We start from the raw sequence: 27,782 nt of genomic DNA, 5'->3' as shown, positions 1-27,782 counted from the left end.
ATTTGGCAATACTAGCGATTTATAATTATACCCTTTAAAATTCTACAGTTTTCTCAACTTTATTATACTTTTGAAGAATTCTGTGTTTTTACCATTTTTTCTTAAAATTTTACAAACTATTTGGATTGCTACTGGATAAGCGCAAAAACGTATTAATTTTTAGCGATGTATAGTGTTTTAGTAGTGAAAAGGCGTTAATGAACATAAAGATACATAACGAATAAAACCACTGATGACCTCGTAGTGTTTTAGAATTTGTGTTGCATTTGAAACATTGAAAAGCAGTGCTAATCTTTACCCAGAAATGAGGAGGAATGAACACCACCCATCTTTTACCCATTTCGGATCATTTACGCATTTATACAGTCACACAGAGGACATTTGTCTTTTCAGTTTGAAGAAAATTCAGGTGTTCTTGTGGAGTAAAAATAGGGAGCGGAGAGGAAACAGACTAATCCGTTTAAGCCATTTATTTGTTTGATCTTGAAGTTTTATTTTCACAAAAAATGTGCAAAAGTTTACCACTCATCACTGACTGCAGATGTGCCTCATGACATGGAACCACAACTGCCTATTTTCATCCCCATTCTTAATCTATTTTGTCTTTGAACAGCATGTACAAAGTTGTATTTTGCAACTGATTAAACTTGTGTTAAGTATAAAAATATTTTCACTAGAGTTTCAGTTGGATAAAATTTTACATACAGTATCAGCATTGTAAGAACTTGCCAGGTATTGGGGGAGCTAAAAATATTGGGAATTATACTCAGAATTACACACAGGCTTGCTTTAACATTGCGGGGGACATTTCCTCACTTATTATACTTATGTATTATAAAATGAAAGATTATATTTTTTCGAAAAACATGGTTTTTCCGCATTTGATTAAAATAAAAGATGGTGTCCTGCTACTTCTTTAGTTGGAGGATTATGAAGACCAGAAAAGCCCATAATTGATTATATTTTAAACTAGCATAAGAGCACATCAAAAATGGATTTATGTAGCAATAACTCAAATCAGTAACAAGTCATTTTATAACATATCAAAATAAATGCACAATAACCACTAAACAAGGTAACACTTTGAATTAGATTGGAAAAATAATGTGCACGTTATTGTCTTTATTATTACTATTATTTTACAGGGAGGGTAGCAATCATCTCTAAACAATCTGTAAACATCTTTTCTGTTGGACATGGAGTTAGCATAAAAAGCACTGAATAATGTTGAGGCTTGTCCCAACTAAAAATATTAGTTAATTTGGTTTCCACTAGAAAAAAAATTCCAGTCTACTGGTTTATTGTCAATGATTTATCTTTTTAAAATATATTTGAAAACTCCGGGTTAATATTTCAGCAATAATCCATATCCAACTCTAGAAGATATAAAAATGCCCATATATATATTTTTTTTTAAATAAAGTACATTTGTGAGTTAAGGACACTGGAGAAACTAAACAACTAAACAAGGGACTAGTATCGGGTAATTATAATGGCGGAACAGTGTACCTATCTGAAATTTTAAATACAGCACTTTTGACAATACCATACCCTCAAGGCAAAAAGCCCTGAAATTCCCCTTGGCAGTAGCCATTTTAAATGGGGGGGGGGGGGGGGGGGAATTATTGCAATTATTTCTTAATCTCACTATAAATACACAAAAGTTATAAAAACTGCGGTAGTCTTCAATGAAACAGAGACTCTGCCCATCATTTCAATGGCTGGTGTATTTTTAGTGGTCACATCAATTAATGTGCTAATGATACAATCTGTACAACATCAGTGCACTACAATGCATAGAAGTAAACCAGCAGGTAGAAACGCAATGAGCCACAATGTTAGACTTTCCAAGTGAGCAAGAGATCAATATTGTACTAAGATTACAACATAGTTTTCAATAATTAATGACCATCCTGACAGCCACCTCGGTCCATACCGCACTGTTCCTCAAACAACATCGCCGTCAAAACAATTTGCGGTCAAGTGCCAACTTTGCTTTGACGCTTCGACTTATTTACTTTGCTTGAGATGTCGGTTGTTGTCCAGTCTCTGTTCAAATAGGTTAAAACCCAAGTTTCTGAGCTTGTCCTCAAATGGAAACCACCAGTTCAGCAGTGCAGTGACAGGAGTGGCCATTGCCTTGGAGTGCAGGGTTCCAGGTTCAAACTGGTCAACGCTGACGCACGTGGAGATAGCTTGGTGGAGTGATGGGGTGTTGGGGGACTTGGAGGCTGCCTCAGGCATCAGTGTTCCCGTCACCGTTCTCCTGCGGCTGCAGCTGTTCCTTCTCTGTGCAGTCATCCTGAGGGGGCCGCACACGGTTGAAGAAGCCCAGCTGGGAGAAGAGAAAGAGCATGTTGAGCTAAGCCCAGGAAAACCATCCTGAACCTAACAACCACCATCACCATCACACCCCCTTCCACCCTTGGGAACCTCACCTTGTACATGACAAAGATGAGCAGTGCTAGGAGCAGCAGTCCAGCCAGTACAGCCAAGGTGATCACCCAACCTGGTACTGGCTGTTTGTAGTCCGTTTTGACCCAGATCACAGCTGTGTTCACCTGGGCAAAAAAATGGTGTGGTCTCTGTCACCGTACTTCAGCCGAACAATGGTTTGTGTTGAAAAACAGAGCTCATCGAAGAAGACCATGAGGGAACCCACTCACCACAGTGGAGTTGGATGGGAGCTCTGAAACCAACTTTTTGTAGGGCATTTCTATGACGCTAAATGACCCTGTGGACCTCACAGCATAGGATCGGTTCTGGTTCTCTTGCTAGTGAATGAAACGGATGGATTTCAGCAACCATGTCCGAGACCAGGCTCTGGATTCTCGCGTGTCACAGTGTGAGCAGTTGTACATGCGGCAAGTAGAGTACGGCCTCACCTGGAGGAAAGTGGCCACGCCCAGTCGCGAGCGGATAAACAATATGGCGCCTTTACCCCTTTCCAAACGCCCCACTTGGCATTTGATCCTCAGACACTGAGCTTTCACGCAGTCCTGAGTGTATGAAACACACACACGCACGCATGTGAACACAACAAAAGACACAAAAGTGAGTCAAGTAGGTCTCTCCAGCACCTGAAATTCCACCTTTCACTGGATCATCATTACTCTGGAAGTACTGTGCAAGGATTCAGTCTTACACAGTATTTATTTAGTCTTGTCAGAAACAAGAGTATTCCAAGTACAGTACATTCAGTACAGGCAGCACAAAAAAATAAATAAAACACTTAATAGCTGCATACACCTTCACAAAGTAAGTGAATTTTAGTGGGCAGTCAGCATGGTCTTACCAGAGTCTCCAGGCTTCCCTCCATCTGCTTTCCCTGCAGGTCTCGCTGGTGCACATGGCTGCGTCTTCTGCTATCTGACCTGTCTCTCGGAACTGCTGTATTGTTCTTCTCCACAAATGTTGGATTCTGGGAATCGGGACACAAATGAGCATAAGCGCGCGCATCGGCAACATGCCGTATGCTAAATTAACGCCAGTGCACCAGAACCAGCCTCGGTTAGAATTAAGTGGTACATGGGAACCTACAGAGACATTAAGGGGGTTGATTTCCATGTCTGTGCTGCAGTTCATGGGCCCGTCTGCTTCATATGAGGTGATGTAGAGGACGGCACCGCCGTTGAGTTTGTAGGGACAAGTGATGTCCAGCACTGCCTTGCTGATGGTGCTGGGGCCATTGTTGCGGAGCTGGGGAAGCAGGGACAAGTGTTCATTTCTGCTATGGAGCTGGGCAACGGAAGGCTCTGGTGTACTTCCATGCTCGCTGGGAGGCAATGCTTGCAGAGAAAAAGCTGAACTTCAGCTGACCTCATAAATATGCTGCACTAGGGGCCCAATGTCATCCTCCATTACAGGGTTGTCCTTGGGCTGCCAGTTGGCGATGGGAAGAAAGATCTGGTCTGGGGCAGACACCCTGAGAAAAGGACAAGAACAAGCAGAAAGAATGTCTCCTAGAGACAGTTGAACCTGAGTGGAGTGGCTTCTAGACTTTTAAATAAAAGATGATCTTGGGTGAGTGTTGGGTTGGCTCTGAGGAAATCACCAAAGACTGATGCTGTGTGAATTTCACACACATTACACACACACACACACACACACACACACACACACACACACACACACACACACACACACACACACACCATCTGAAACCGCTTGTCCCATACGGGGTCGCGGGGAGCCGGAGCCTAACCCGGCAACACAGGATGAAAGGCTGGAGGGGGAGGAAACACACCCAGGACGGGACACAAGTCCGTCGCAAGGCACCCCAAGTGAGACTGGAACCCCAGACCCACCGGAGAACAGGACCCGGTCCAACCCACTGCACCCCTCCTGTGTGAATTTGTGGCAGAAACAAAAGTGTATTTTTCTGTACGTACCCCCGAATTTCAACTTTGGCCAAAACTGCAAGCTTTGTGACGATGGACACCAAACTGCTTGTGTTATTAAACTGGTTTGAGCTGCAGGAGCAAGAGAAGATGCGGAGATTAAGAAAAGTGAAGCACTTTCATGAGGGAACAAAAACCAGATTTCGAACACACAGGGTGCTGGTAATGCCCCATACCTCACAGTTATACAATCCTCTTTTTTGGATTTGACCTAGGTAACACCATGCTTGAGTTCTTAGCTTCTGCTAATCCCAAAAACCGTAGGATCAAACTCTTCCAATTTCTTTTCTTTGGTTTTCCAAAGTCAGATCACAACAAGCTTAGTTAACATAGCATTAATTAACTATATGTGTGTGTATGCTGAGTCAACTCATAACACCTGACTCATAGCGAGCACTTCCGTGGTTTTTGTGGCAAGGGAGGAACAGAAGGAAGGATCAGAAGTGTTTTTCCATTGCCTTCTCTTGTGCATGACTGGGAGATGCAAACAATTCTGCACACCCTGAGCAGGACTCAAACCTTGTTAACTATATACAATATCAAAAGCAGTAACAAGACAGGCTGGTCAAATGACCACACAACCACCCTCTTTTAAAGTCTCCTTAGTTTGCACAAATCACATCACCACAATTTAAATTAAACTAGGATTACCTATGATCCTAGGTCAATAATAAAAATAATAATAATAGAAAACAGGCTTGGAAGTAAAGCTCAGTTTTTAAAGCAAACCATCTTTGTGAAGTAGATGGAACAAGTTAGTTATATTCCTCAGGTAAGATGAAAAATCACTCTGTGCATTTAAGCATAACCATAGAAAAGAATCCAATATGTTTATAGAGGGTGTGTTTCATGACCCATATAAACCATGAGGCCGTGCCCAACCCGGTCCTCACCTCTGAATCTGTAGGTCGAATTTGACGGAGGTGTCCTGATCGGAAAGCTGGTGGACACTGAAGCGCAGCCCTGCCACCAGCTGTGAACGACCAGACATCGGGGGTGCACCGAAAGGAAGTGAAATCACCAGTATGTCAGAACACACCCACACATCCTCCTAACGCACAAAGTGCTGGCACACAGCCTACAGAGTCATTTCTGTCACTGTGTTTTGACTCTTCCTTTAACCTTTAATGGATATTTAAGTATGTAAAGCTGATTAATAATGTGAAAGCAGTCATCTACACACTGTATAACACTACCATTCTGAACATGTTCATAAACGTTGTTTACCATCTAAAACTGTGGTTTCAAATTCACATTTTTTTGGCTAGTCGGACAGCTAGAAAGCAGACCTCCAGGGATTTTGGCTCAGACTCACTTTAGTTCCTCCCTTCATGGGGTTTCCCAAGTCACAAACCACCACTCTGGTCTGGTTCTCCCTCTTGTAGACGCAGGAGAGCCGTGACAGTGTCTGGGGGAGAGACGTGAGAGAGGTGATGTGGGGGGAGTGATGATGTCAGCTAGCGCACAGCTGGCCCACTGCCTCCTACAGCCCTTGGAAACAGGTCTCTGGAGCCCACCTCACTGTTGCGGACCACACCAATGAAGTCAGCCTGCGGGGGCATGGAGACGTACAGCTCAGCCTCATAGGCTCCCTCCCCGTTGTTTGCCGCAGTCACCTCCAGCGTCAGGGGGTTGTCGTCACCAATGTAGATCTGTTTTTGGTTGCTGGCCACCATTACAGGCACACAAGAAATGGAATCAGGCTCCGACTCTGCATGGTAAAGGCAGCAGGCTTGGGCAAACACACTGGATGATCCTACGAGCGTACCTACCTCACCACAGACAGCTTCAGGTCAGGTTTGCAGATGTTATCCACACCACAGTCCAGTAGGATGTGTGCCTGGAAGGAAAAAGCACACAAGTCTACTGGCATCAAAGTCACTATGCTGTTTTCTTGATCTGGGCATTAATGTAGAAAAGCAAGTTGATATAGAAATACTTCAGCACTCTTTTGCTGTTATGAAAATGGTGCATTCCTTTGATTCTTCACAAGGACTGAGACTGTTAAAAAATAATGTAAAACAGCATATAAGGATCATGACTCATATACAAATATTTACACAGTGGCTTGCAAAAGTATTCAGAACCTCAACACAATCAGATTTTACTGGATGACAAAATGATGCTTTAATATTTTTTTTGACGTGATATTTTTAATTAAAAACAATACTTCTCAAAATGAGCTATTCAATAAGTCAGCACGAGTTTTGCATCATAAATAAAAAAAAAACTGAAATATGCTGTTCTAAGTATTCAAATGTTTAAACTCAATATTTGCACCTTTGGAAGCAATTCCAGCCTCAAGTCTTTTTTGCGTTAGTATCTACCAGTTTTTACATCAGCTCGGTGCACTTTTTGTCTATACTTGTTGACCAATCTGTTCAAGCACAATTGGATTCAGATCATGATTTTGACTGGTCCACTCTAAGACACTCACATTCTTCTTCTAAAGCCACTCCAGGGTAGCTTTGGCCTTGTGTTTGGGATCATTGCACTGCTGAAATATGAATTTTCACCTCAATTTGTCTTTAGCATAATGTAACAGGCTTCCATTCTGTATTTACCAGTAAGTTGCATTGTCCATTTTTCCATCAGTCTTTAGCTTTCCACTACCTACTGATGAAATACAACTGCACAGCATGATGCTGCCACCACCACTCTTTCCTGTAGGGATAGTGTTAGCTGGGTGATGTGCTGTGTTAGGTCTGCAGCAAACATAATGGTTCGCATGAAGTCTAAAAAGTTTGTTTCACCTTCCCACATTACCTTTTGCCATTTTGTTCACATATTTTGTGATGCAGTAAAATGTAGAATTTCGTCAAGGATCTGAATACTTTTGCAAGCCCCTGTATATGTAAATTTGTTTTAGAAATATCCAGATCTTTGTTCTCCCATCTTAAAAGCACAGTGAAAACATTCTTGTTGATATTTTATGTTGGTCTGCAGTTTACATTTTGTTGACGTCTGTTTTGCTCGTCTTCTTGGCCACAACGCCTCCTCTCTGCCTATGACTGCATTCTCCAAACACACACTCTTTTCATTCTTTGAGGAAGTTGGAAACGCCTATCCCAAAGGGTACGTCACTGAGTGCAAGACATGCACCGCGGCTCTTTGTGCCCTCATCCACCCTACAAAGAACGAGCAGGCAGCATGGATAGTGCTTTACCTGTTTGGACACATTGGCAGGGGTGAACTGGTCTAAGATGGGCAGCAAGCCTGTCTTGTCGGCAGCAGTCTTGTAATCCAGGCTGTACTCCATGAAGACAGTTATGGGAGTGATCTTATCCCTAAACTCAGAGTCATCCTACAGGAAGGACAAACACAGTACAAACTAAGATCCACGAGGAGCATACTAGGCCACACACAGTAACACCCAAGGAATCAATCAGCCTTGAGCAATACTTACGGGGGTATATTACATTATAGCATACGTCATACTGTATGACGACTCAATAATGCGGAATCTAAGAATGGTGTTCAATAACCAAGCTAGTTATGATGAAATCATGCTTTTCTCTTCTTTAGCATCAACTTGAAAGAGGAGCTCCATGTCTAAGGAGGTGGAACTTTGCTCACAATTAAATAGGCCTCAAGTTCCTCACAGCCAGGTCCTCTGCCATTGGCAACAGTCATGTTCTTGGAGTACTGTGATGTCTTGCTGTGAAGGAAGAGCACTCGCTTTATGACCCCTTTGTGCTTGAGCCTATCCAACACCAGCTCCACCTGGAAGTCTGTTGGACAGAAAGATGTGACCATGCTGCGGTACACAACACATTCCCTAAAACCAGGGCTGACAAAATACTCGCCAGCCGCCAATGCAGCAAATTGGCAGTGCAAGTGTGGTGTACATGAAACCGAAAAGGTACACAAATACTCATATAATTCATAGAACCTAAATCATGTTGTGTTTCAACCAAGGTTGATCTGTAAATAGTTTTGCTTGACAACTCTGATCAAGTTGAAGTTCAGATCTGGATATGATCTTATAGCTGTAGGTTATCTGTGGACTGTTCTCAGATATTCCACCAAATCATATGTTGACTGAGTGGAAAAATTAGCAGGTTTCTTTGGCTCATTATAGTTCCTTGACCCACTAGTCAGAACTGCCCTTAAATAGTGTTTGAATCCAACAGTAGCTACATGAAGGAAAAGAGCCGAGACAGGCAGAAAGCATGTTCGGAAGATGTTTGGTCTATGATTTCCATGCAGAGGAGCCATGGTCTGGCAGCGATTATCCAAAAGTACAGGTGTCACATGAGTGTTGGATGGACAATTTTTTTTTTTTTTAGCCATACCGCCTGCCCTCCATGAAGAGAGCATTAACAAAATTGCCCAGAAGAAGCTCGCAGGCGCGCGCGCGCACGCACGCACGCACGCACGCACGCAACGGTAATTAGCAGCCTCTGAATACAGGACAGCTGTAAGACACAGTGACACATGGAATGCCTTCATCTCAACAGCATTTGGTAGAAAACAAACATTACTGGGATGCTATATGGAACACTCAAATTCCATGGCACTCACTTAGGGTTCCGGGGGCACCCCGTCCATGGGCCAGCAGACAGTACTTCACCCTGAAGCTGTGAAGACAACAGGTTTAGAACCATCACCCAAGAAAAACACAAAGGCTACAAACAGGCCCAATAAAATGCAAAACATATAGTTTCACTTGTAAGAAGTTGCAGCATAACACTTTGCTTTCATCCCACAGAACAGGCAGAAGTACTTTGTCAGCATTCTCTATGCATTATTGTTTTGTCATTGTGGTTTAGGACATGAAGCCAAGATTAAGTTTCATGTCCTATTTCTGATGATCCACAGCATGACGCAATGCAATGAAAATGTCAAACAACTTTCTACAACCTTAATAAGTTAACATCCTGATGAACATTTAACTGTCCTACTCTGCATTTTTCCAGTTAAAGTTTAATTTTAGAAATAATACAGAGTACATTTTGTTAAGCGGTGGTGTAGCATGATTGATATAGTCAAACTGGAATATTTTAAATATTTTATGATGAATTCTTTCAAGGACATTAATCTGGAAGAAACAGAACTGCACCAGATATGATGCTAGTAGGCTCCAGACTTTTACAAACATGCAATGTACATAACTTATACATGGATTTATACTTATACTATACAATACATGGATTTCTATATGAGAGAATAATGCACTTAAAAACCTTGATGTTGTGATGCCAACCATACAGCTATAGTTTGCATGTCCTCCTTGTGTTCGTGGGGGTTTCCTCCCACAGTCCAAAGACATGTGCGAAAGAAGAAAGTGGTAAAGCCCTTCCTTATTTGCTATTACTGTGAAAACCACACAAGTAGTCACCATGCAATGAATCCGACTTGACGTCTACCCCTACCTTACATTTGCTATACATTCCCCATAATTATAAACACTTGTCCAATGGGTTGCAGGGTTACACAGCAAAACACAGAGGAATAAAAGAACAGAAAGTGAGGTAGGGTACCCCCCGGATGGGAACCAGTCCATCACAGAGGAATCACACACACACACACACACACACACACACACACACACACACACACACACACACACACACACACACACACACACACACTAAATGCAGTTTAGAGTACCAGTCCACCTGAAACAAGTGTCTTTGCACTGTGTGAGGAAACCAGAGTGCCTAGAGCATACTCACTCGAAGAGAACGAGATAATTCAAGCCCACATCTCAACCCACAGTCCAAGAGCCATGATGCACCAATGCTACCCACTGCATCACCATTCTACCCTTATTAGATAAATGTTCCTAACCAGAATCCATGTGGGTTTAAGAGTTTAGTCAGCTTTGATGTGACAACGTGTCTTTACTCGTGTCAAGTTTTTCCATTCATTTCTTGTGTCAGGAATTTAACTCACAATTCATCTTAAAAACTGTCATGCTACATAAACAGACATCCACAACTAGTTCTTATTATTCAAAGTGCAAAAGCAGAAGTGTTCACATACAGAGCTTTGTTTAATGTAATTGAGACACACACTCTTCCTATTTTAGTGTAAAGGTGTTGTGTGGAGGATGGATCTGAACTCTAGAGCAAAGCTCTGTTCAAGCACAAACGCTAAGAATAGAATAACAGCTCATACTAAACTGGCAGAGTACTGCTTTGCGTGGGAAGTGACGCCTTCTTGTTTTCAGGACCTTGCTAGATTTGTAACTGTTTTTCTTGCTGGGTATAATGCTGTACTTAGGACTTTTTTTGATTTTAGGTGAAGAGATCTTCAAGTATTAATTTTCACCACTAAATTACAATTCCGTATGTCCAAGCAGGGCATTCATAAGTGCTACTTTTCATTAGGATGATTTTAAATACACCACATCGACTATTTCCTGCCCTTCCTTTCAACTATAATAAAAACTTTTTTTCCCTCCTCCATAAATGTGTAAGGGCTTTTGGTGTTATTTATTCAGTATTGCAGAACTATTAGCCTTGTCAAGGTCCTCGTAAGCAAGAATTCTGAAGTAACACAAAACACACAGCGGTGCACTTTAAGACCTTGAATATCCCCGGTAAATAGGGGATATTCTATGTCAGAAAATAAACTATTTTCCAGTCAGTGTGTGACTGCTCTAGACACAAGAATGATGCCTCTGAAGGAGAATGAGCTGCGGACAGCTGTCTGAGTGAGAAACGGAAGTGTCAAAGTGAGAAGTGTCTCGAATAGCTCCAGGGAAAAGCCCAGTCCGTACCGACGTCCCTCAGCCGTTGGTGACAGACCGCAGTTGGAGTCAACGAGGGCAAAATGGCCTGAGCTACAAATACAAGAGCTGCACAGAGACAAAAGATCAGCTCTAAGTGTCTCCAGATGACTGGAGGATCCGGAAAACAGCAGGTCTTTGCAGCAGACGGTATTACTGGAAGAGTACGGTCAGGGTACAGGTAGCAGCTGTGCATGCAGGATGTGCTCTTTTGGGTCACCATGGGGTGGGTTGGGGAGGGGTGCCTTGGCTCACCAAGAAACAGGTGTGGAACTTCCAGGTAGCTTGCAGCTCTTGTCCTCGGGGTTCAGCATCTGTGGGTTTACCTCCAGGGTGGTGTTAACGCTGACCACCGGCCGGGCCCTGCGGAAGAACCACAGCAGAGATGGTCAGCGTGGTGTGATGGGGTGTGGTGTTTCAGTAAACAGAGGCAGTGAATCAAGAAGGGAGAGAGTGTGGAGCTAGATTTAGGAAAAATCAGAAATGAAACTCAAGGCTTCTAACCCTGATTAAAGCACTCATTCCATTCGACAAGCTGTTTAAGATGAACTGCTGCCCGCTGCACTTTCACATGTACAAACAGCCAAGTTACAGAACAGATGCTTTGTTTTCCTATCCGGATAAAGCCTGAAATAGGACTACTGACAAAACAAACAATGGCCCTTTTCTCGGAGAAGTAAACCTTGTTATACTACAGAACGCACAATGATGGCATTTGACAGTCAGGCCCAGCAGCGAGACACAAATCAATAAGTGCACTTTGGTGTCTGTCAATACGTGTGTGTTTCCAACACGCACAGCGGTGCAGATGGGGCACTGCTCCGCTGCACATAAAACCTGGCGGGCGTTCAAACGAGCCGGCGCCGCGCTTTACTAATTGCAAATAAAAGCATGCCGGACACTTTTAGATGAAAGGAAAAGGCATTTTTTCAGTTAATGTAGCGTTCACCATAAAACCCATCAAATGCGTGTCTCACTTTAAGAGGGCAGCGAGTACAGTTACCTGTATAAAACGGCTTTGTCCGCCCCAAAGGCGCCAACAACGAGGTCTGCACATCGGAAAACAGGGACATTTCAGCATCAGTCAAGCACCCGGTGGTATCACAGCACACTAGGGTCGACAGCATTCATGGCACCTTCATCAGTAGCAACGTTTACTTATGATCAAACTTTGGGAAATGATTTATGCAATCGGAAGCACATTACCATTTCTATTTTATTAATGTTCCCACAGCTGTTCATTCGGAGAGTGATTATTGTGATCAAAGCCTATTTTACCCTTATGTGGGTAATTTACCCCTCACTGATATTTGCTGTACCTCCAATACTCCTCCTTCTGGTGAATGAAATTTGTGAGCTGGATTTGTTTAGCTTTTAACTTCAAATCAGCAACTTGTGACTTTGATTTATTTTTCCCATTCTCCTGCATCAGCGGAATTTCATGTTGTGAGCAGCAATACAGGTGGTCCTCGACTTACGACAAGTACAACTTACGGCAACCTGGACTTCATAACGGCCATCCCATTAAACTTACATTACGGCTTTTGGTCGTAACATCTACCAATGACTGTTCCGTGTGCCGTACAATAACATCCACTGGTCGCGCTGCCACGGGGCACCATATTTACATTTATTCATTTAGCAGACGCTTTTCTCCAAAGCGACGTAGATCTCAGCAAAATTTCTCACCATGTTTCTTAGTTCTCACCATATTTCTTAGTGAACCAGCACAGCGGGCCTGTCAGTAATTGTGATTTATTTTCAAGGTTTTTTTCCAGTTTTTTTTTTTTTTTTTTACACTACAGTGCCTAGTAAGCCAAAGTTTAAGTGTTCTGGTGGCACAGAAAAGAAAAAGATACAGAAATGAAAGTGAAAATAACTGTGCAGCATGAAAATATAATACTGCATCGTATTTACTATTATTATATATTAGTATTATTTTAAGATGAATAATGTGTGAAGTTAGTGAAAAACTGTATTGAAGCCCTATTATACGATGTATCACTCATGCATGGTAATTGTTTATACACATACATAGTTTATATAATACAGCATAAAGGGATTTGCAACTTATGACGAGGTCATTGGGATGGAAACCTAAGTCGAGAACCACCTGTACAGACTCTTTGACTAAACTGTCATTTGATATTCTTCAATGGAAATAAATCCTATTAAAACCATGTTAGTATTTCAAGCATTTTTATACAATTTTTTTTTTTTTATATACAAATTGTACCAAGTGGCTCTACAATACTGTACATGCAAAAAAAAAAAAAAAGCACAAATTTTGGGTGCAAATTCTGGCTTTAGAACAAGAGCATGCTGATGTGTCTTCAGCATCCTGTAAGTTTTGTACCACGCTTAGCCCTAGATCAGTCATTGCCTAATGCAGTCTTTAATATTAAATTTTAATTTCAACTCTAATGCAGAGTAAAAGCAAGCATGAAGTGCCAGCCCTGGGCTGCCCATACCTGGGTAGCCATTCAGGTCAATGTCGGTGTCCCCGTGCATGGAGTAGCCGAAACTCGGAGGCATGTAGGAAGCGGCCCACTTCCCTTCCAGCACTTGGGAAGCTGTGGGGTCCGGCCCGGTTACTCTGCCGTTGTGGATGTAGACTAGGCCCCTGTGGTCCGGACCGCCATAGGGTGCTGCAATTGCCACATCTGGACAGAGGAGCAGAGGAGTACACATCACACCTCCTCTTATATCGCCTGCAGCTCAGGGTCAGCTGGAGGTGGGGGAGGGTTGCTGCTGGCCCGGTGCTCATACCATTGAAGCCATCCATGTCCAGGTCCCCCAGCGGGGCGATGGAGCTGCCGAAGCGCGAGTATACTTCCGATCCAGTGAGCGTCCGTGAAGCGTGGAAGGAGAAGCCTCCTTTACCCAGATACACGCTCACCTGGCCCACCTCCCGGAGCTTTCCATCGGAGCCGCGGTCCATGAAAAGAGGGGCGCCCACAAAGAGGTCCACCCACCTGGGAGACAGGGACCCGGGGGATGGTACAGCCACATAGAAAAGCATAGGAAACCCCACCTTGAGAACCCCACTTTTTTCATCACATCAGAACACACAGCACAGAGCAAAACGTGTTAAAAAAGGAGAAAAAAAAAAGGGGGGGGGGGGGGGGGGCTGGAGATCACAGCTCCACCCCATGTTCACAAGGGAGATGAATATCTCTTATGAAACCGCCAGACAAAATGAGGCCATGTGTATGTTTGGCAATACAGTGCAGCTGACAAAGTGTACTGCATACGACAATCTTCCTCCTTTTTTCTCAGGGGGAACGTGGTAGACGTGCCTATGCGGTGTTACTTACCCGTCGTTATTGATGTCAGTCGCTGCCACTGAATGGCCAAAGTAGGCAGCCATCTGTCAGAAAGGAACACAGCTGATAAAGGACACTTTTCATAAACTCTCCATACTGCTCTCATACACAGATCATAACAGCTACCTAAGACAAACACATTAAAAGATACTCTAGTCTAGAGATAGCTCCTAAGTCGCTGTGATGACCACAACCATGGCGGTCGCTAGTGGCCAGAGCAGTGGTGACCATTCAAGGGGCCACAGATGGAGCAGACTGACAAATCAAAAACTGGCAATTTTTTCTTTTTTTTTTTTTTAAAGAAGGGCCCAGAGCAGTACTCTTCCAGCAGCCCCATGACTTGTAGCTACACCCCTGACCACAATGTTCAGATTACCCACAATTCAGTGCAGCGTACACAATACGGGCCTCAGCACAGCTATTTCGCATATAGTCATTGTTTTCTCTAACTGGCCCAGGCTTCAGAGAAAAAAGCTCCAGGTGGAGTAAAACTAAATGTTAATAATGACAGAATATCTACTCTGTCCTGAAGCTAAACTTTGAGTACCATGGTGCACTCTTTTCACTGGGGGATTAGAGAAGAAAACGCAGGAAGTGTAGAATGGGCTTGTAGACCAGATGGGTCTTTTGTCAGACAGAGGGGACACACCTACTGGCGTTTCGGGGGTGGCTGGCAAAGACCGACACTGCATCTGATTACACCGTGAAGCAGGCTAAACGCTAGCTGAGGGTCAGAGAAAGCCCTGATTTAGACCATAGTCAGGCCTCCAGACACCTCCACAGAAGTCAGCTCCCCCTGCTCAGAAAAGCAAGACCAGTCTCACTTATTTCCCCATTTGGTGTTTTATTTACAGAGAACCATGGTCCAAGGGGAAAGAAGGATTAAAAAACCAGAAGGAAATGCTACTATTATTCATACATTTTCCTTCTTATTTACCGGATGCCTTCGGCTAAAGGGGCTCACATTGTTCATTCATGTGTCTGGATGCTGACGCACATGTAATGTAGAGGTGTGTTTGCACAAGAAGAGCAGCAACAAAATTCTTCATCTTAACATGGATTATGCCTCTTACCGTGCAAATGAGCACTGAAACCGGTTCACAGCGGCCTCCAAAATTACTGGCGCCCCAATTAAGATGAATTTAAAAAAGCAGTATAAAATAAACTGCTACATGTCATCAAAATAAAAATTAAAAAAGCTCAGGCTTCAACAATACCATGTTTTCTTCGGATATATGAAAATCATTGAAATATAAAAACGAAACGTACAATTCAGATCGTAGGATTTATTCCGAAGTGACCCCTTTTTCAACCTTGTGTTTCACTGGGGTGTAAAAAAACATAACAACATGCGAAATGAACAACTGCCGACAATTCTCAAGACCACTGTAAATTCATTTTTATTTACATATACTGTTGGCATAGTGTAAATGTATTTAGAGTTTAGGTATTTTTTTCTTTAAAAGGCACCCCCCTTGAAAGAGCAACATGAAATAACCTTGTGGTGCAGGAGTGAGAAATATGAATCGTCTCAGACTGCACCTACAGGCAGTGCCCTGGTAACGAATGTCGGACTTACGTACAACCCGTGGTTACAAACCACCCCCGTAAAGCCTGCTATTTAAAAATTTGAGTTACATACAATGGTTCGTAATAACAAATGGGCGCTACTTTGCGACGCATATCAAGACATTGCACATCTACAGCAGTTTGTTGGCTCGTGAGCCCAAAGTAGGACAAAGACTTCCTTCTTTTCAGTCAGACCACATTGCTGTTAAGTGTCTCATGCGTTACTGTAGTTGGCTTTTTTTGTTTTTACCCTCATAACCATAGCACCAAAGTGTAAATGTGACACAAGTGATGGGGACGCAAAGAAAAACGGTCACAACTGAAACTAAAGTGGAAATAATAAAGTGAAACGCCAACAAAGATTGGAAAATCTAATATTAAAGTTTCTTTAATGTTTTGCACGTGCGCGTTCTCGGCTATAAAAGACACTTCTCAACCTCTTCCCAGTTGTGGAATCTCACTCAACACAACAGTCCCCTTTGCGTGCTCAAACCCACGTCGCTTTGCTCTTTCAAGGCCTGTCCCTCATCGTTTCCCAGTCCCATTCAACGTCTCTGTGATTACAACCGTCCGCCTTGTCCCTCGACCATGATATCACATCCTTGCCTCCGTTCAGTTTGACAGTCAACCGACCATTCGCCCGTTCCCGACCACGAGAACGTGTCTAGTCCTTTGATTCTGAATAAATGATCCCTGCACTTGGGTCCAGCCTCCTCCGTGTCCTCTGTTTGTCATGACAGTAGTAACATTTATTATCTTTCTATGTCTCTCCATTATAAATACCATAGTTACATTTATTATTACTGTTATCATTACATTTTATTGTTATTACTGTCGGGGGGCGCGGTGGTGCAGTGGGTTGGACCAGGTCCTACTCTCCAGTGGGTCTGGGGTTCGAGTCCCGCCCGGGGTGCCTTGCGACGGACTGGCGCCCCGTCCTGGGTGTGTCCCCTCCAGCCTTACGCCCTGTGTTGCCAGGTTAGGCTCTGGCTCCCCGCAACCCCGAATTGGACAAGCGGTTCAGGAAAATGTGTACTGTATTAAAGATGTTTTAGTGTATCCAGAAGTGTTTCTTTAATGTTTTTTATGAACTGAAAGGTACACGATATACTAAGACAAACATTTCACTAAATGACGTTAGATACCCACCATACGTAACTGTTCTGACTTACGTGGGAATTCGACAAAGACTGAGAAACGGAACTCCTTTGTAATCTGGGGACTGCTTATAGTTAACAGTTTCAAAAACAGTTCAAGGATCTACTGCTGCCCCATTACTAGGACAGCGAATGCTACAACTGGAAAACCTCGAAACAGTTTCGGTGACGCACAGGTACTACATTTTAATGGCTGCCTCCTGTCTGGAAACAGGACGCCAGTACACGTCAGGTGGGACATCCCGCCCACGGTCCGAGTCATTCGGAGGCTGCGTGGCCGGAAAACATGCGGCACTGAGCTAACGCCCATCCCCCCAGGCGTGCCGTTTTGCCCCCGGCCCATGAGGGACGCTGGGTGCTGACTCCGCAGCCCTCCTCCAGCTCCACCGCCCAACCCACTCATGAAAACGCTTCTGCTGAGGGGCCTGACAATGGCTTCCAGATGTGGGAATGGATTTAGGACATGAACTCCTGGCTTGTAAACAAACCAAACACTAAACACAACTAGGCCCTGGCCACAGAGACTTTTCCTGCAATGTGCCATTAACGGCACAATCTCACGGCAACCTTCGCAGCATCCACTGCCTCCGTGCAGCTGGAAAAAGGTTCACATCTCCACCAGAGTTAGAGATGTACCACATAGACCATGCCCAGCACTACATACCTGCACTCCTGTGAAGTTCACCATGGACTCCATGTTGTTCCCATTGAGAATGTTGACCTAGTAAAAACACACACATTTAACCTTAATGTTCCCCACAGAGGCTATATATTTTTTTTCTCCTTATTTACAGAGTAAAAAGATCTTACATAGCCAAGGGCCTTCTCGCCTCTGGGAACTCCTGTGATATAATCTATGGAGAGAAGTCAAAAACAAGCATTACAACTGGAGTCTGAGGACAAATCGCATCTGACGTGTCTTTATAAAGCTCTCGAACTTGCTCCATTCGCAAGTGGGCCCAAGCTAAGCAAAATAACAGCATTGCTTCACCACAGCTTTGTGCGAACGCCATTCGAGTAAACGGCAATTATCACTGAGTCAGCCATTCCAGACACCTGTACTTGAAGAGGGCTGTTGAGCCACGCTGAGCTGTAGTTTGGTGTCTACAGACAACACACTCGCGTGGGTGTGCGCTGTCACTGAGTCAGCAGAGCAAGCGAGCAGTTCCACGAGACACAAAAAGGAAAGACTCACCGTCTTCCCCGTCGCCGTTAAAATCTCCGACAGCCACAGAGTAACCTGTACGTTTTAATGGAGGAGGAAAAAAGGCGACTGTCAGAAAGAGGTGCTCAACAAAAAGAGCTGGAAAATCTTCTCTGCTGTGGTGGAAACACAAAATACACACACACACACACACACACACACACACACACAGTTCAGTTTCAATCTCCGAACGCTCACCCACTACAACGCGTCTTCAAAAGTGAGACAAAGCGAGCTCTTACCCAGATAGCTGTCGTCAAACTGAGCGCTCGCCGGCTTCGTTGAGAGCTGGTTACTGTAAGGTGTGTGGAACCTGTTACTGTAGCGGCTTATAACCTCAGCGATATCGTCCGAGATGAGCTGGCCTGGGGAAGCACAAATCGCAGCACTTTCAGAAAAGACTGGGCAACACGCGCCGAAACAAGACATCTCTCAGAGAGAGAATGACAACAGCGCTCGAGTTATAATTAAGGTCTGAGCTATAATTATATGGTGATTGTCAGGGGGGAAAAAAAAAAAAGAACCAAAATTACAAACCTGGACCATTTAGGATAGTAACTATCATTTATTAAGGTTTCTCGTTTCTCTAACAAACTGAGTACTGACAATGAGACGCACACTAAATGAACTGTGCCCATCTAGACTGTAAATAAACAAAAACAAACATGTTATTTCTGGATGTGAAATATTCAAGGGAATAATAAGAGGCCACATGGGAAATAACATGCACAAACAAACCCTTTACTTAAAGAAACATATACAATCCTGGGAGAAATGTGTACATTCACAGGTCACTTCACAGGGCCGTTTTCTTACTGGTCCACCGTGATGTAATGTTACCCATGTTACTGCTCTCAGTTACACCACCAAACACGCTTCCCATGCAGTAGAGAAGTACAGTTAGAGTAGCAGTTTCCCCTGTGGTTGAGGATTAGGGTTAGGTTTGGGGTTTAACAAATAATCAAGCCTTGCGCTCACAGGTGGACCTTTGGCATTGGCATTGACCTTGATGCTCAATATGAACTGTTACACTGATATGCCAATAAAAAAAAAAAAAAGAGACATTCCTTTAAGTGCTCTCAGATCAACACTTATGTCAAATGTCTAGTATGAGAAAAAGTAACCATTTGTTGCTCAGACCCTGAGAAAAGGATGCTCAAACAAGGTCCACCACATAATGCAAAAAAAAAAAAGTCACTCTGTAGCACTGCATTTCTACAGCACATGACAAACAGCAAATAGAGCTTGGAAAATAAGGTAAATGAGGTTGACTCAGCAGCCAATCCAGAGTGACAACATTACACAAAAACAAGAAGAACTGATAACAAACCAGAAGGCCATACAGGGCATACAAACAGCTCCAGCAAGTGCCTTGAGGCTGGCATGGCCTACAGAGGATCTCCCCTCACTGAGCCCATCCACATGGCTTTCATTATGCCCCGCCTGACCACCCACCCAGCAGCAACCACCTTCGCATTCCACCCCATTCCTGGTTAGGCAAGGCCAAGTTAGGGTAAAACGACTCCTGGGCATATATTAATCAGGGATTGCTTGTAGTGGATTAACTCCCCAGCCCACCTCTTCCACAGAACAGGCCACAAACTGATGGACATTTACTCAGGGTCAGTGCTGCATTCCCAAGGCTGTATCTCTATCTCTTCCTGTCTGATGTGTTGGTTAGTAACACAGGAGTGCCACAGGGAACTGTCCTGTCACCATTCCTGTTCACTCTGTACACCTCCGATTTTCAGTATGATACTGAATCATGCCACTTGCAGAAGTTCTCTGATGACTCTGCAATGGTGGGGTGTATTAGAGATGGACAGGAGTTGGAGTATAGGCACCTGGTGGATAACTTTCTGGAGTGGTGCAGCAGGAATCATCTCCTCGAAAATGTCAGGAAGACCAAGGAGATGGTCATCGACTTTAGGAAGACAAGAACTGCAGTCAGACCCATAAAGATCCTGGGGGAGGACGTTGAGACTGTTCAGAACTACAAGTACTTAGGTGTCCACTTGAACAGCAGTCTGGACTGGAAGGACCACACTGATGCTGTGTACAAGAGGAGAATGAGCAGACTATTTTCTGAGGAAGCTCAGATCTTTCAATGTGTGCAGGAAAATGCTGGAGATCTTCTACCAGTCTGTTGTTGCGAGTGCTATCTACTTTGCTGTGGTCTGCTGGGGGAGCAGCATCAATGCCAGAGATGCCGGCAGGATGAACAAACTCATCCGTAAGGCCGGCAGCGTCATTGGGCAGAACATGGAGACGTTGAGGAATAGGAGGTCACTGAACAAACTGCTCTCCATCATAGACATTCCATCCCACCCACTTCAAAGCACACTGCAGAGGCAGCGAAGCTCATTCTCTATTAGACTCATTCAGATCCGCTGTCGTAAAGAACTGTTCAGGAAATCATTCCTATCGTTCGCAATAACACTGTTCAACAGCTCACCTCTGTGTGACAGATGAACTATTCAGCACTATTGTTAGTTCATTTTGTTACTACTTCATAATGATTATATTACCATTCTGCACAACTTGTACTATATACTGTTGCACTACATACTGTTTTGATTTAATGTTCCCTCTCCCTCTGGCCTTACGCCCTGTGTTACCGGGTAGGCTCCGGTTCCCCGTGACCCCATATGGGACAAGCGGTTCTGAAAATGTGTGTGTGTGTGTGTATTTAAATACACTTATTTACTATTCTTCCAACTGTGTATGTGTACATATTATATATAATTGTACATATTTTTATCTTGTATTTTTCCACTTGTTTTATATTTTTCATATTGCAAGTATTTTAAGACCTGTATTCTGCTGCTGTAACATAATTTCCCTTGTGGGATCAATAAAGTATATCTATCTATACTTCAGCACCACGGGGTCTCTGAGCCAATTGGCCAATTTCACGGCAGGTGTTCATTCAACAGAACAGGCAGTTCAGCCGTTTTAATGACAAACCCAAAGCACAAAGATCAAGAGCGGTTTCCAGAATTATGGAATAATATTCCTTACCTTGCCAGTAAAAGCTGCCAGGCCCTCCAACCACAACTCTATTATTCTATTTGAAGAAAATAAAAACAAAAGAATATTATTCTTTTTTTTTGGATTTTTTCAGGGTAAATTTACACAGTACATTTTAAGAAATTAAAATACTAAAACAACTAGACATGGCAATAGTTTTAGACTGAGATAAATCAGGAAAGCACACCTTCAGGATGTCAGCACTGAATCCTGCCTGACAAAAGCCTTGTCCTTCTGGAGTGTTTAGTGCTGAAAACACAGAAACGCAGCTTGCGTTTAAAGGGGGGGGGGGGGGGGGGGGGGGGGGGGGGGGGGAGAAAAACATTTACAGTATCATGCATGTAACTCCAGGAGTGCAGTGTACACACCAACGCTGCAGAAGACACTGCCGCTGAAAATCAGTGCAGTGCATGTGCTGTGCCGCAATATGCCCTTGTTTTAGAGAGAATGGATTCATGGAAAACTTGTACTTGCGCAGTAATGAGTTTGAGCTCACGCTTTACTGTAGATGAGCTGGACCGGAAAAGATTAACAAGCCATTCTGCTTCGTAGCTTGGGAAGTTCATAGGTGAGATGCTGCACTTGAGTTTTAGAAGCAGCAGTTCCTGAGAAGCACACTGTGCCCCTGTCAGCACAATGCCCCTTTCCTGGGAAATCGCATAAAAACTAACGGTGCATCACTGTGGAGTCCATCAATTAACACGATGAAGAACATTTAAAAAGCCTTCAGACGACGCAGTACCTGACCGACACGGAGAGTACTCCACTATTGTGCCTCCCTTCTTGATGAAGCAGGTTCCCACTGGTTCTCGCTCCACATACCCAAACGTGCTCCACTGGTAAAGCGGGGCGCAGGCCTGGGACAGGACAACGGGATGAGTGAGGAAACAGAGGAGAGTATCAGGGCGTGACCCATGAGCAGTCCACCGTAGGTGCACACCGCAGGCTCACCAGGATGTGCTCCCCATCCGAGCGCACCGTGGCTCCAAACCACTGGTTAGACTTGAACTCCATCTGAAGCCCTTCAGGATTTGTCCGGTCATCTACAAAGGAACGACATTAACGTAATACAAGGAAGCTAGGAAATGCCGCTCTTGCTACATCTCCAAACATTCCTAAATCTGTGACATGTATTACTGTAGCAAATTCAACCTCCTGTTATTTCAGGCACCACTGACCCAATAATGTACATAGCCTTCAACACCGCTGATGTGAGCACAAGTTCTTATCCCTCAATCTGCCTTTTGGATTGTAGTTTTTCCCCAAGTCCCCCAGCCACTGTCGCAACAGCCATTCTCAGCTCAAATGACAGTCCTGAAACTTAAAAGTTAACGATCGCATTTGAAAATATTCTCAGAAGTCAAAGAAAGCAAAGAAATCAGGAAGAATACAACACATGTCGAGATACTGCTCTGCATGTCTTAGTTTTGGAAAAATGAAACATGGGAGAGACTGTCATTCTTCTTTTCTGGAAAAATGACCCTGCTTTGAGGGCAAAATTGGATCCTGCCTTTTTCTGTAGTACACAACTGTGTGGAAAGCAGCCACTAGGTAATTAAACTCACAGGATTTATAACCAATGCTGAATACTTATAAGATTAACTCAGTGTACATCGTACAATTTCATTATCAAATTACCGGTGGAATGTAACTGGTTTGCACCGTGGCATGACGTTAGGTTGGAGGAGCCTGCTTTCTTAATCCTCCGTATTATTGCCAATATTATTTCCGTTTTCAGGTTGTCACTCTCATCAAGGGACGAGTTTCAGGACGTACGGCAGGAAGGGAGGAAGCAAGATTGAGCAGCTGTTTCATTTTCACTTCCTACCCACACACCGGCACTCACACACACTCACGGTGGGGGGGGCTATGGGAGCTCAAAAGAACACTATTCAAACAGACCCCACTATGAGGGTATCCATCAGATGTGGGGAAGAACACACTATGAGGTTCCACGCTAACCCAAACTGCACTGGTCCTTCCTCTCACTGGCACAAGAGCCCACTGTGGCATTTGCTCCTCTGCCACAACAGTGCCAGAAACAACAGCGACTGACCTCCACGGTCGTGACCATAGATGAGAATGACTCACAATCTGAGAAGGCCAATGAGCTGAAGCAGAAAAACCCCCGTGAACACGCAGAGCAAAGTTCAGCTGTGTGTCTATACAAAAAAAATTAGGGGATTTTTTTTTTTTTTTTCCCCTCTTTTGTTTGTTTGTTTTATTCTTCTTCTGATGTCATGGGAAGGAAATTCCCCTTTTCCATTCTGGACACACCATTTAATTGGGTGGCAGGTAGGCAGACTGCAAAACACTGTTTGCCATATTTGGTTCCGGCCAGGGAGAAAGTCAAAGCGAGGACTTGCCTTAATGCTACTTTATAATATTTTTTTTTAAAAATGTGGTCTAAAAAATATATGCTACACTATAACCAAATCCACACCAAAACGATTTGGACAGAAGAAATGGAAACTGCAGATGAAATATAAGACATGGTATTCTCCTCCCTGGAAAAACCAAAGCACATTCTTCATAAACCATCCCTTGGTGAATAAAAAACAGCTCTTCCTAAAATGACAGTGTAAGTGTCTACTTGTCGAGTTCTTACCACATTCAGTATGGTCAAACCCAAGTAACACAAACCTATTATGGAGCAAATCCACAGAATTCTATTGAGACGGGGGTGAGAGGTTAGAAGAGACTCCTCTTAATTATTTTTTTGTGGGAACCGTAAGCACAATAAGAGGATCCACATAAAGACAATTGCGGTGCTTTCCCATAATGCTCTTGGCCTGGCTCATTCATTTGCTCCAAGTTGGGCTCACAGTGACAACCGCAGACTGCAAATGAGACCAACACAAAAAAAAACAAAATAAATAAATACAAGTAACCGATGAACACTCGAGCAATTTTATCCTGCTATATGGATTTAACTGAACTAAAGTTTCGGAGTTGCACTCATTTCCAGTTAATATCTTAGGGGGTTTGACTTTATGAATCTGTATGGAATAAGGGATTCGTATGACTGACAGAAAGCTGGGATTTAAATAAGCAGTGGAACAAAGGATGCGAGTGCTACATGTTTGCAGGACCACGTCTCTGGCTAAAAAGTGCAGCGCACAACAATAAGGGAAAAAAAGAATTATTAACCTGAAATGTGAGCGGACACAATACACCTACACAACAGGAAAAGTAATGTCTGACAGCACTCCATTTCCCTGGGAGTACGTAAATGAGCAGGCGTACGAAATGTTATGCAAGTCCACTCAAATTTTGGCACCTCCCGGAGTCCAACCGCCACCTTCCCTGCACCGCAGGAGCCGGAGCGCGGAAAGCGGGCCTCCTTGTACGGGCGGTCGGCTCCATTCCCTCCGCGGGAGGGAGACGCCCGGGAGAACAGCCCCGAGTGTGTGGTAATGTGGTAATGTGGAAAGGCATGGAGCTGTTTTTCGAGTACAGGCATGGAAAGAAAGAAGAAAAAAACTGCCAAACAACTGAAAGCATTTGAAGGGCACTGATACTGGTGCGGACACTGGCGGGTCTGGGATGGGGAATGGGGGGGGTGTCTCCTCTTCAGAGCCTTGAGAAAGAAAACTGAAGCTCCACCGGGAAGGTAAAAGGAGGGAACATCTCCAGGAAATCATGTGTTTTGTTCTACAAAGATGAGCAATAATAGGAATAAGAAGAAGAAGAAGAAGAACGAAAATGAACAGATGGAGTAACTAGAGGGCATTAACACAGGTCAGGAGCAACCGCGGAATGTGGCACGAGACTCACCTGTGGTGTCAAACGGGATCTGGCGGCACGCGGCGCTCGACTGCCAGGGGCAGCTGTACACGGCGCCTCTTTCCACCACGGCCGACGCAGAGGTGTTGGCTTTCGGGGCTCCGATCAGTACGTTCAACCTGGATGGGAAGCGAACAAAAACATGAGACGCGAGCGAGACGAGAGGTCACAACGCGCGCGCCTCATCTCGCCTCGCCTCAGCGTCGAAGCTCGAGCTTCGCGCCGCGCGCAAACGGCGGAGACAAAAACAAGAGGTTCTGAGCGCGCGGACAGACTCAGAGCGAGACACCGCGCTCGGGTTAAAACATCGCCCGGCATTTTTCTTTTCCTTTCTTTTTTTTTCATTTATTACGGAAAACTGTTTTAAAGGGCAAACAAGTCTTCGTGAGCGCATTGATATGTAGCCGGGGGGGGGGGACGACGACGACTATGCAGCTACTCGTGTGATGAACATCGGTTCACAATTGGAAAACTAACTCTGTACGTAAGCAATGTCTCTCATTCTGGTATGTAATACACATGATTCTATGAGCTGTACCACGTCGCTTTGGAGAAAAGCGGCTGCTAATGAAATGTAATGTAACAAACAAAATGGACCTTAAACAAGCCAAGGGGACTGCTGGTATGGAAACGATCTGTTGCTGGAGCAGCTCAGTTAACACCGAAACACACACACACACAGGCGAGGGAGAGAGAGAGAGAAAGAGGGGACCCAGGCATGCATAACAGCCGCGGACACTCACTGTCTGTCATCGGGCTTGAAGAAATCCACGGAGAAGCCGAAGTAGCTGCCCGGGGGCCCGGAGTACACCGAGGGCTTCTCCGCGTCCAGATTGAAGGCGTCGCAGCGCTCCGTGCGGCTCAGGAGCAGGAGCAGGACCGCGATCGGGGTGCGCAGCCAACACAAAGTGCGTTGTTGCTCCATGATCCTGAGGTGCCGGCGGCCGAGCTTGCCTTCCTTGCGGGCTGTCAGAGCCGCTCTCCTCCTGTCTTTACGGTGCTCGTCTCCTCCTCCTCCGCCCTCGCGCTCATTTACCGAAACACGCTTTCGAGACGCTTAGCGCGAAATCCGCCACCCGATCGGCGGCAGGGGCCACATAGCGTCCGAGCGCAGGCGTGTCGTCGTCGTCGGCGGCGGCGGCGCGCAGCTCCGTGCGCGCACACTCTGTCAGCAGAACAAAGTGGAGCTCCTCGCGCAGGAAGTGGAAAGCGGGAAGGGGTGTGATCCTCAAACGTAACGTAAGCACACATGCGATCTTCTCACGCCAGCGGGGAGCTGGTAATTGCGCGCAACCGGGCCCAGCTCTGACGAAGTGGTTCGCGCGCGCACTCCCACCAGCGGCGGCGCGAACGAAGCCCGGCAGGTAACGCGTAGCCTGCGGCGCGTGGAAGTTACCACAGCGTGAATCGGGGCCAACACAACAGTCAGGGACAACTTTTTATGAGCCCGCGACAAAATACGGTACACAGGTGACGAATTCGGAGTCACACATTTTTTTGATACTTAGACGAAGCGGGAAACTAAGTGTTATTAGAGCGAAACCAGGGGTTCCATCCATCTATCGAAACCGTGGAAAAAACTACACGCTGATCTGTACGTCGCGTTGCGAAAAAAGCACAAAATGTCAGTGCAAGTCAGTCAGAGTAAGAATACATGAACAAGACTTCTTTTCCGTCTTTGCTATTTTCAGTTTAAAAAAAGCCGAATCGCTGTGACCGTAACAGCCTCCGCGTATATTTATAATTCCTAGTATAGCTGGTAAATTATTGTCAAATATTAGTGGGCAATGGCAATGGGCCTCAGAGGTCAGAAAAAAAAAAAAAAATTAGCTTTTTTGTCTACATTTTTGTAGCTCAACATCTCTGTGAGGCAAATAATTTTTATTGTGTGTTTTTATGTAAATACACCAGAGTTGTGGAAAATTTGTGCCTGATCTCTCATGATAAACCTTGTATATAGACAGTATGTGGGTTAAATATATATATGACATTAATCATATTGTTATGGGCTATAAATCTAACACCTACACACAAACATGGAGGGGAAGCAGGAATTTCCATTAAACTTCAGTTTGGGTGACATGATATAACTTGTGCGATGTATTATTGCATTTATCTATTGGCTCAGAGGCTACTTGCTTAATTTTTTTTTTTTTCCCCCCTTCATAAAAGTGCATCGTCTTGGAAATTTATCAAGATTGCGCTGCTGTGAAAGCAGTGCATTCCAGGAGGCCGATGAAAGCCTGATTATGGAGCTCCGCACAGGAAATGTGATGCAGTTATTTGAAAACCCCTCCTTGGTGCTCCTTGCAGGTCGGGAGCCAGCAAAGCCTGTCCCGTCCCATCCCGTCCCGTCCCGTCCTTTTCCTCTTCCTTCTCAGGTCAAACCCCGCTCCCTGAGCCGTGGATCTGTGATCCGTGACAGTTAACAAATGGCTACTGAGAGCTGGAGATACTTTGCTCGTGTTTGGCTGTCCTCCTGCTGCTGGCTTGGGGAGCTGCTGTGAAGTATGTCTCGAAGAATGTGAGATGATAATCCGTTGGGTTTCTTGTGTAAGGGCAGCGAACGCTCGG

The 27,782-nt window shown here is 44.5% G+C and overlaps 1 protein-coding gene across 1 annotated transcript; it reads right to left on the bottom strand.

Moving 5' to 3' along the window:
* Nucleotides 1-455: 455 nt before the first annotated feature.
* On the bottom strand, nt 456-26,398 carry itgav (integrin, alpha V). Its single transcript, XM_018728993.2, has 30 exons — nt 25,952-26,398; nt 25,200-25,327; nt 22,374-22,465; nt 22,165-22,279; nt 21,610-21,671; nt 21,414-21,459; nt 18,635-18,757; nt 18,384-18,428; nt 17,999-18,042; nt 17,853-17,909; nt 14,454-14,506; nt 13,906-14,111; nt 13,608-13,799; nt 12,140-12,185; nt 11,392-11,499; nt 8,925-8,980; nt 7,977-8,131; nt 7,567-7,704; nt 6,173-6,240; nt 5,918-6,065; nt 5,716-5,808; nt 5,294-5,373; nt 4,392-4,472; nt 3,820-3,925; nt 3,541-3,699; nt 3,296-3,421; nt 2,886-2,999; nt 2,667-2,774; nt 2,439-2,561; nt 456-2,335 (listed from the first exon to the last, which is right to left on the bottom strand). Exons 1-30 carry the CDS (start codon nt 26,131-26,133, stop codon nt 2,237-2,239), a joined length of 3,153 nt encoding a protein of 1,050 aa, XP_018584509.2. The 5' UTR covers nt 26,134-26,398; the 3' UTR covers nt 456-2,236.
* Nucleotides 26,399-27,782: the final 1,384 nt, after the last annotated feature.

The sequence above is a fragment of the Scleropages formosus genome, chromosome 21 (assembly GCF_900964775.1).
Source record: "Scleropages formosus chromosome 21, fSclFor1.1, whole genome shotgun sequence".
NCBI classification, from domain to species: domain Eukaryota; kingdom Metazoa; phylum Chordata; class Actinopteri; order Osteoglossiformes; family Osteoglossidae; genus Scleropages; species Scleropages formosus.
Note: the sequence above shows the minus strand (reverse complement) of the source record. Positions and strands in the feature narration are given on the sequence as shown.

Bases quoted from the DNA above. Each gene is read 5' to 3' on its own strand.
- itgav (XM_018728993.2), bottom strand. From the start codon at position 26,133: ATGGAGCAACAACGCACTTTGTGTTGGCTGCGCACCCCGATCGCGGTC. The intron at 13,800-13,905 runs GTATGAGCACCG...TCCTCTGTCCAG, and splicing joins GGACATGGATGGCTTCAATG to ATGTGGCAATTGCAGCACCC. The intron at 8,981-11,391 runs GTGAGCCAAGGC...TTGTCTTCACAG, and splicing joins AGTTCCACACCTGTTTCTTG to CTTCAGGGTGAAGTACTGTC.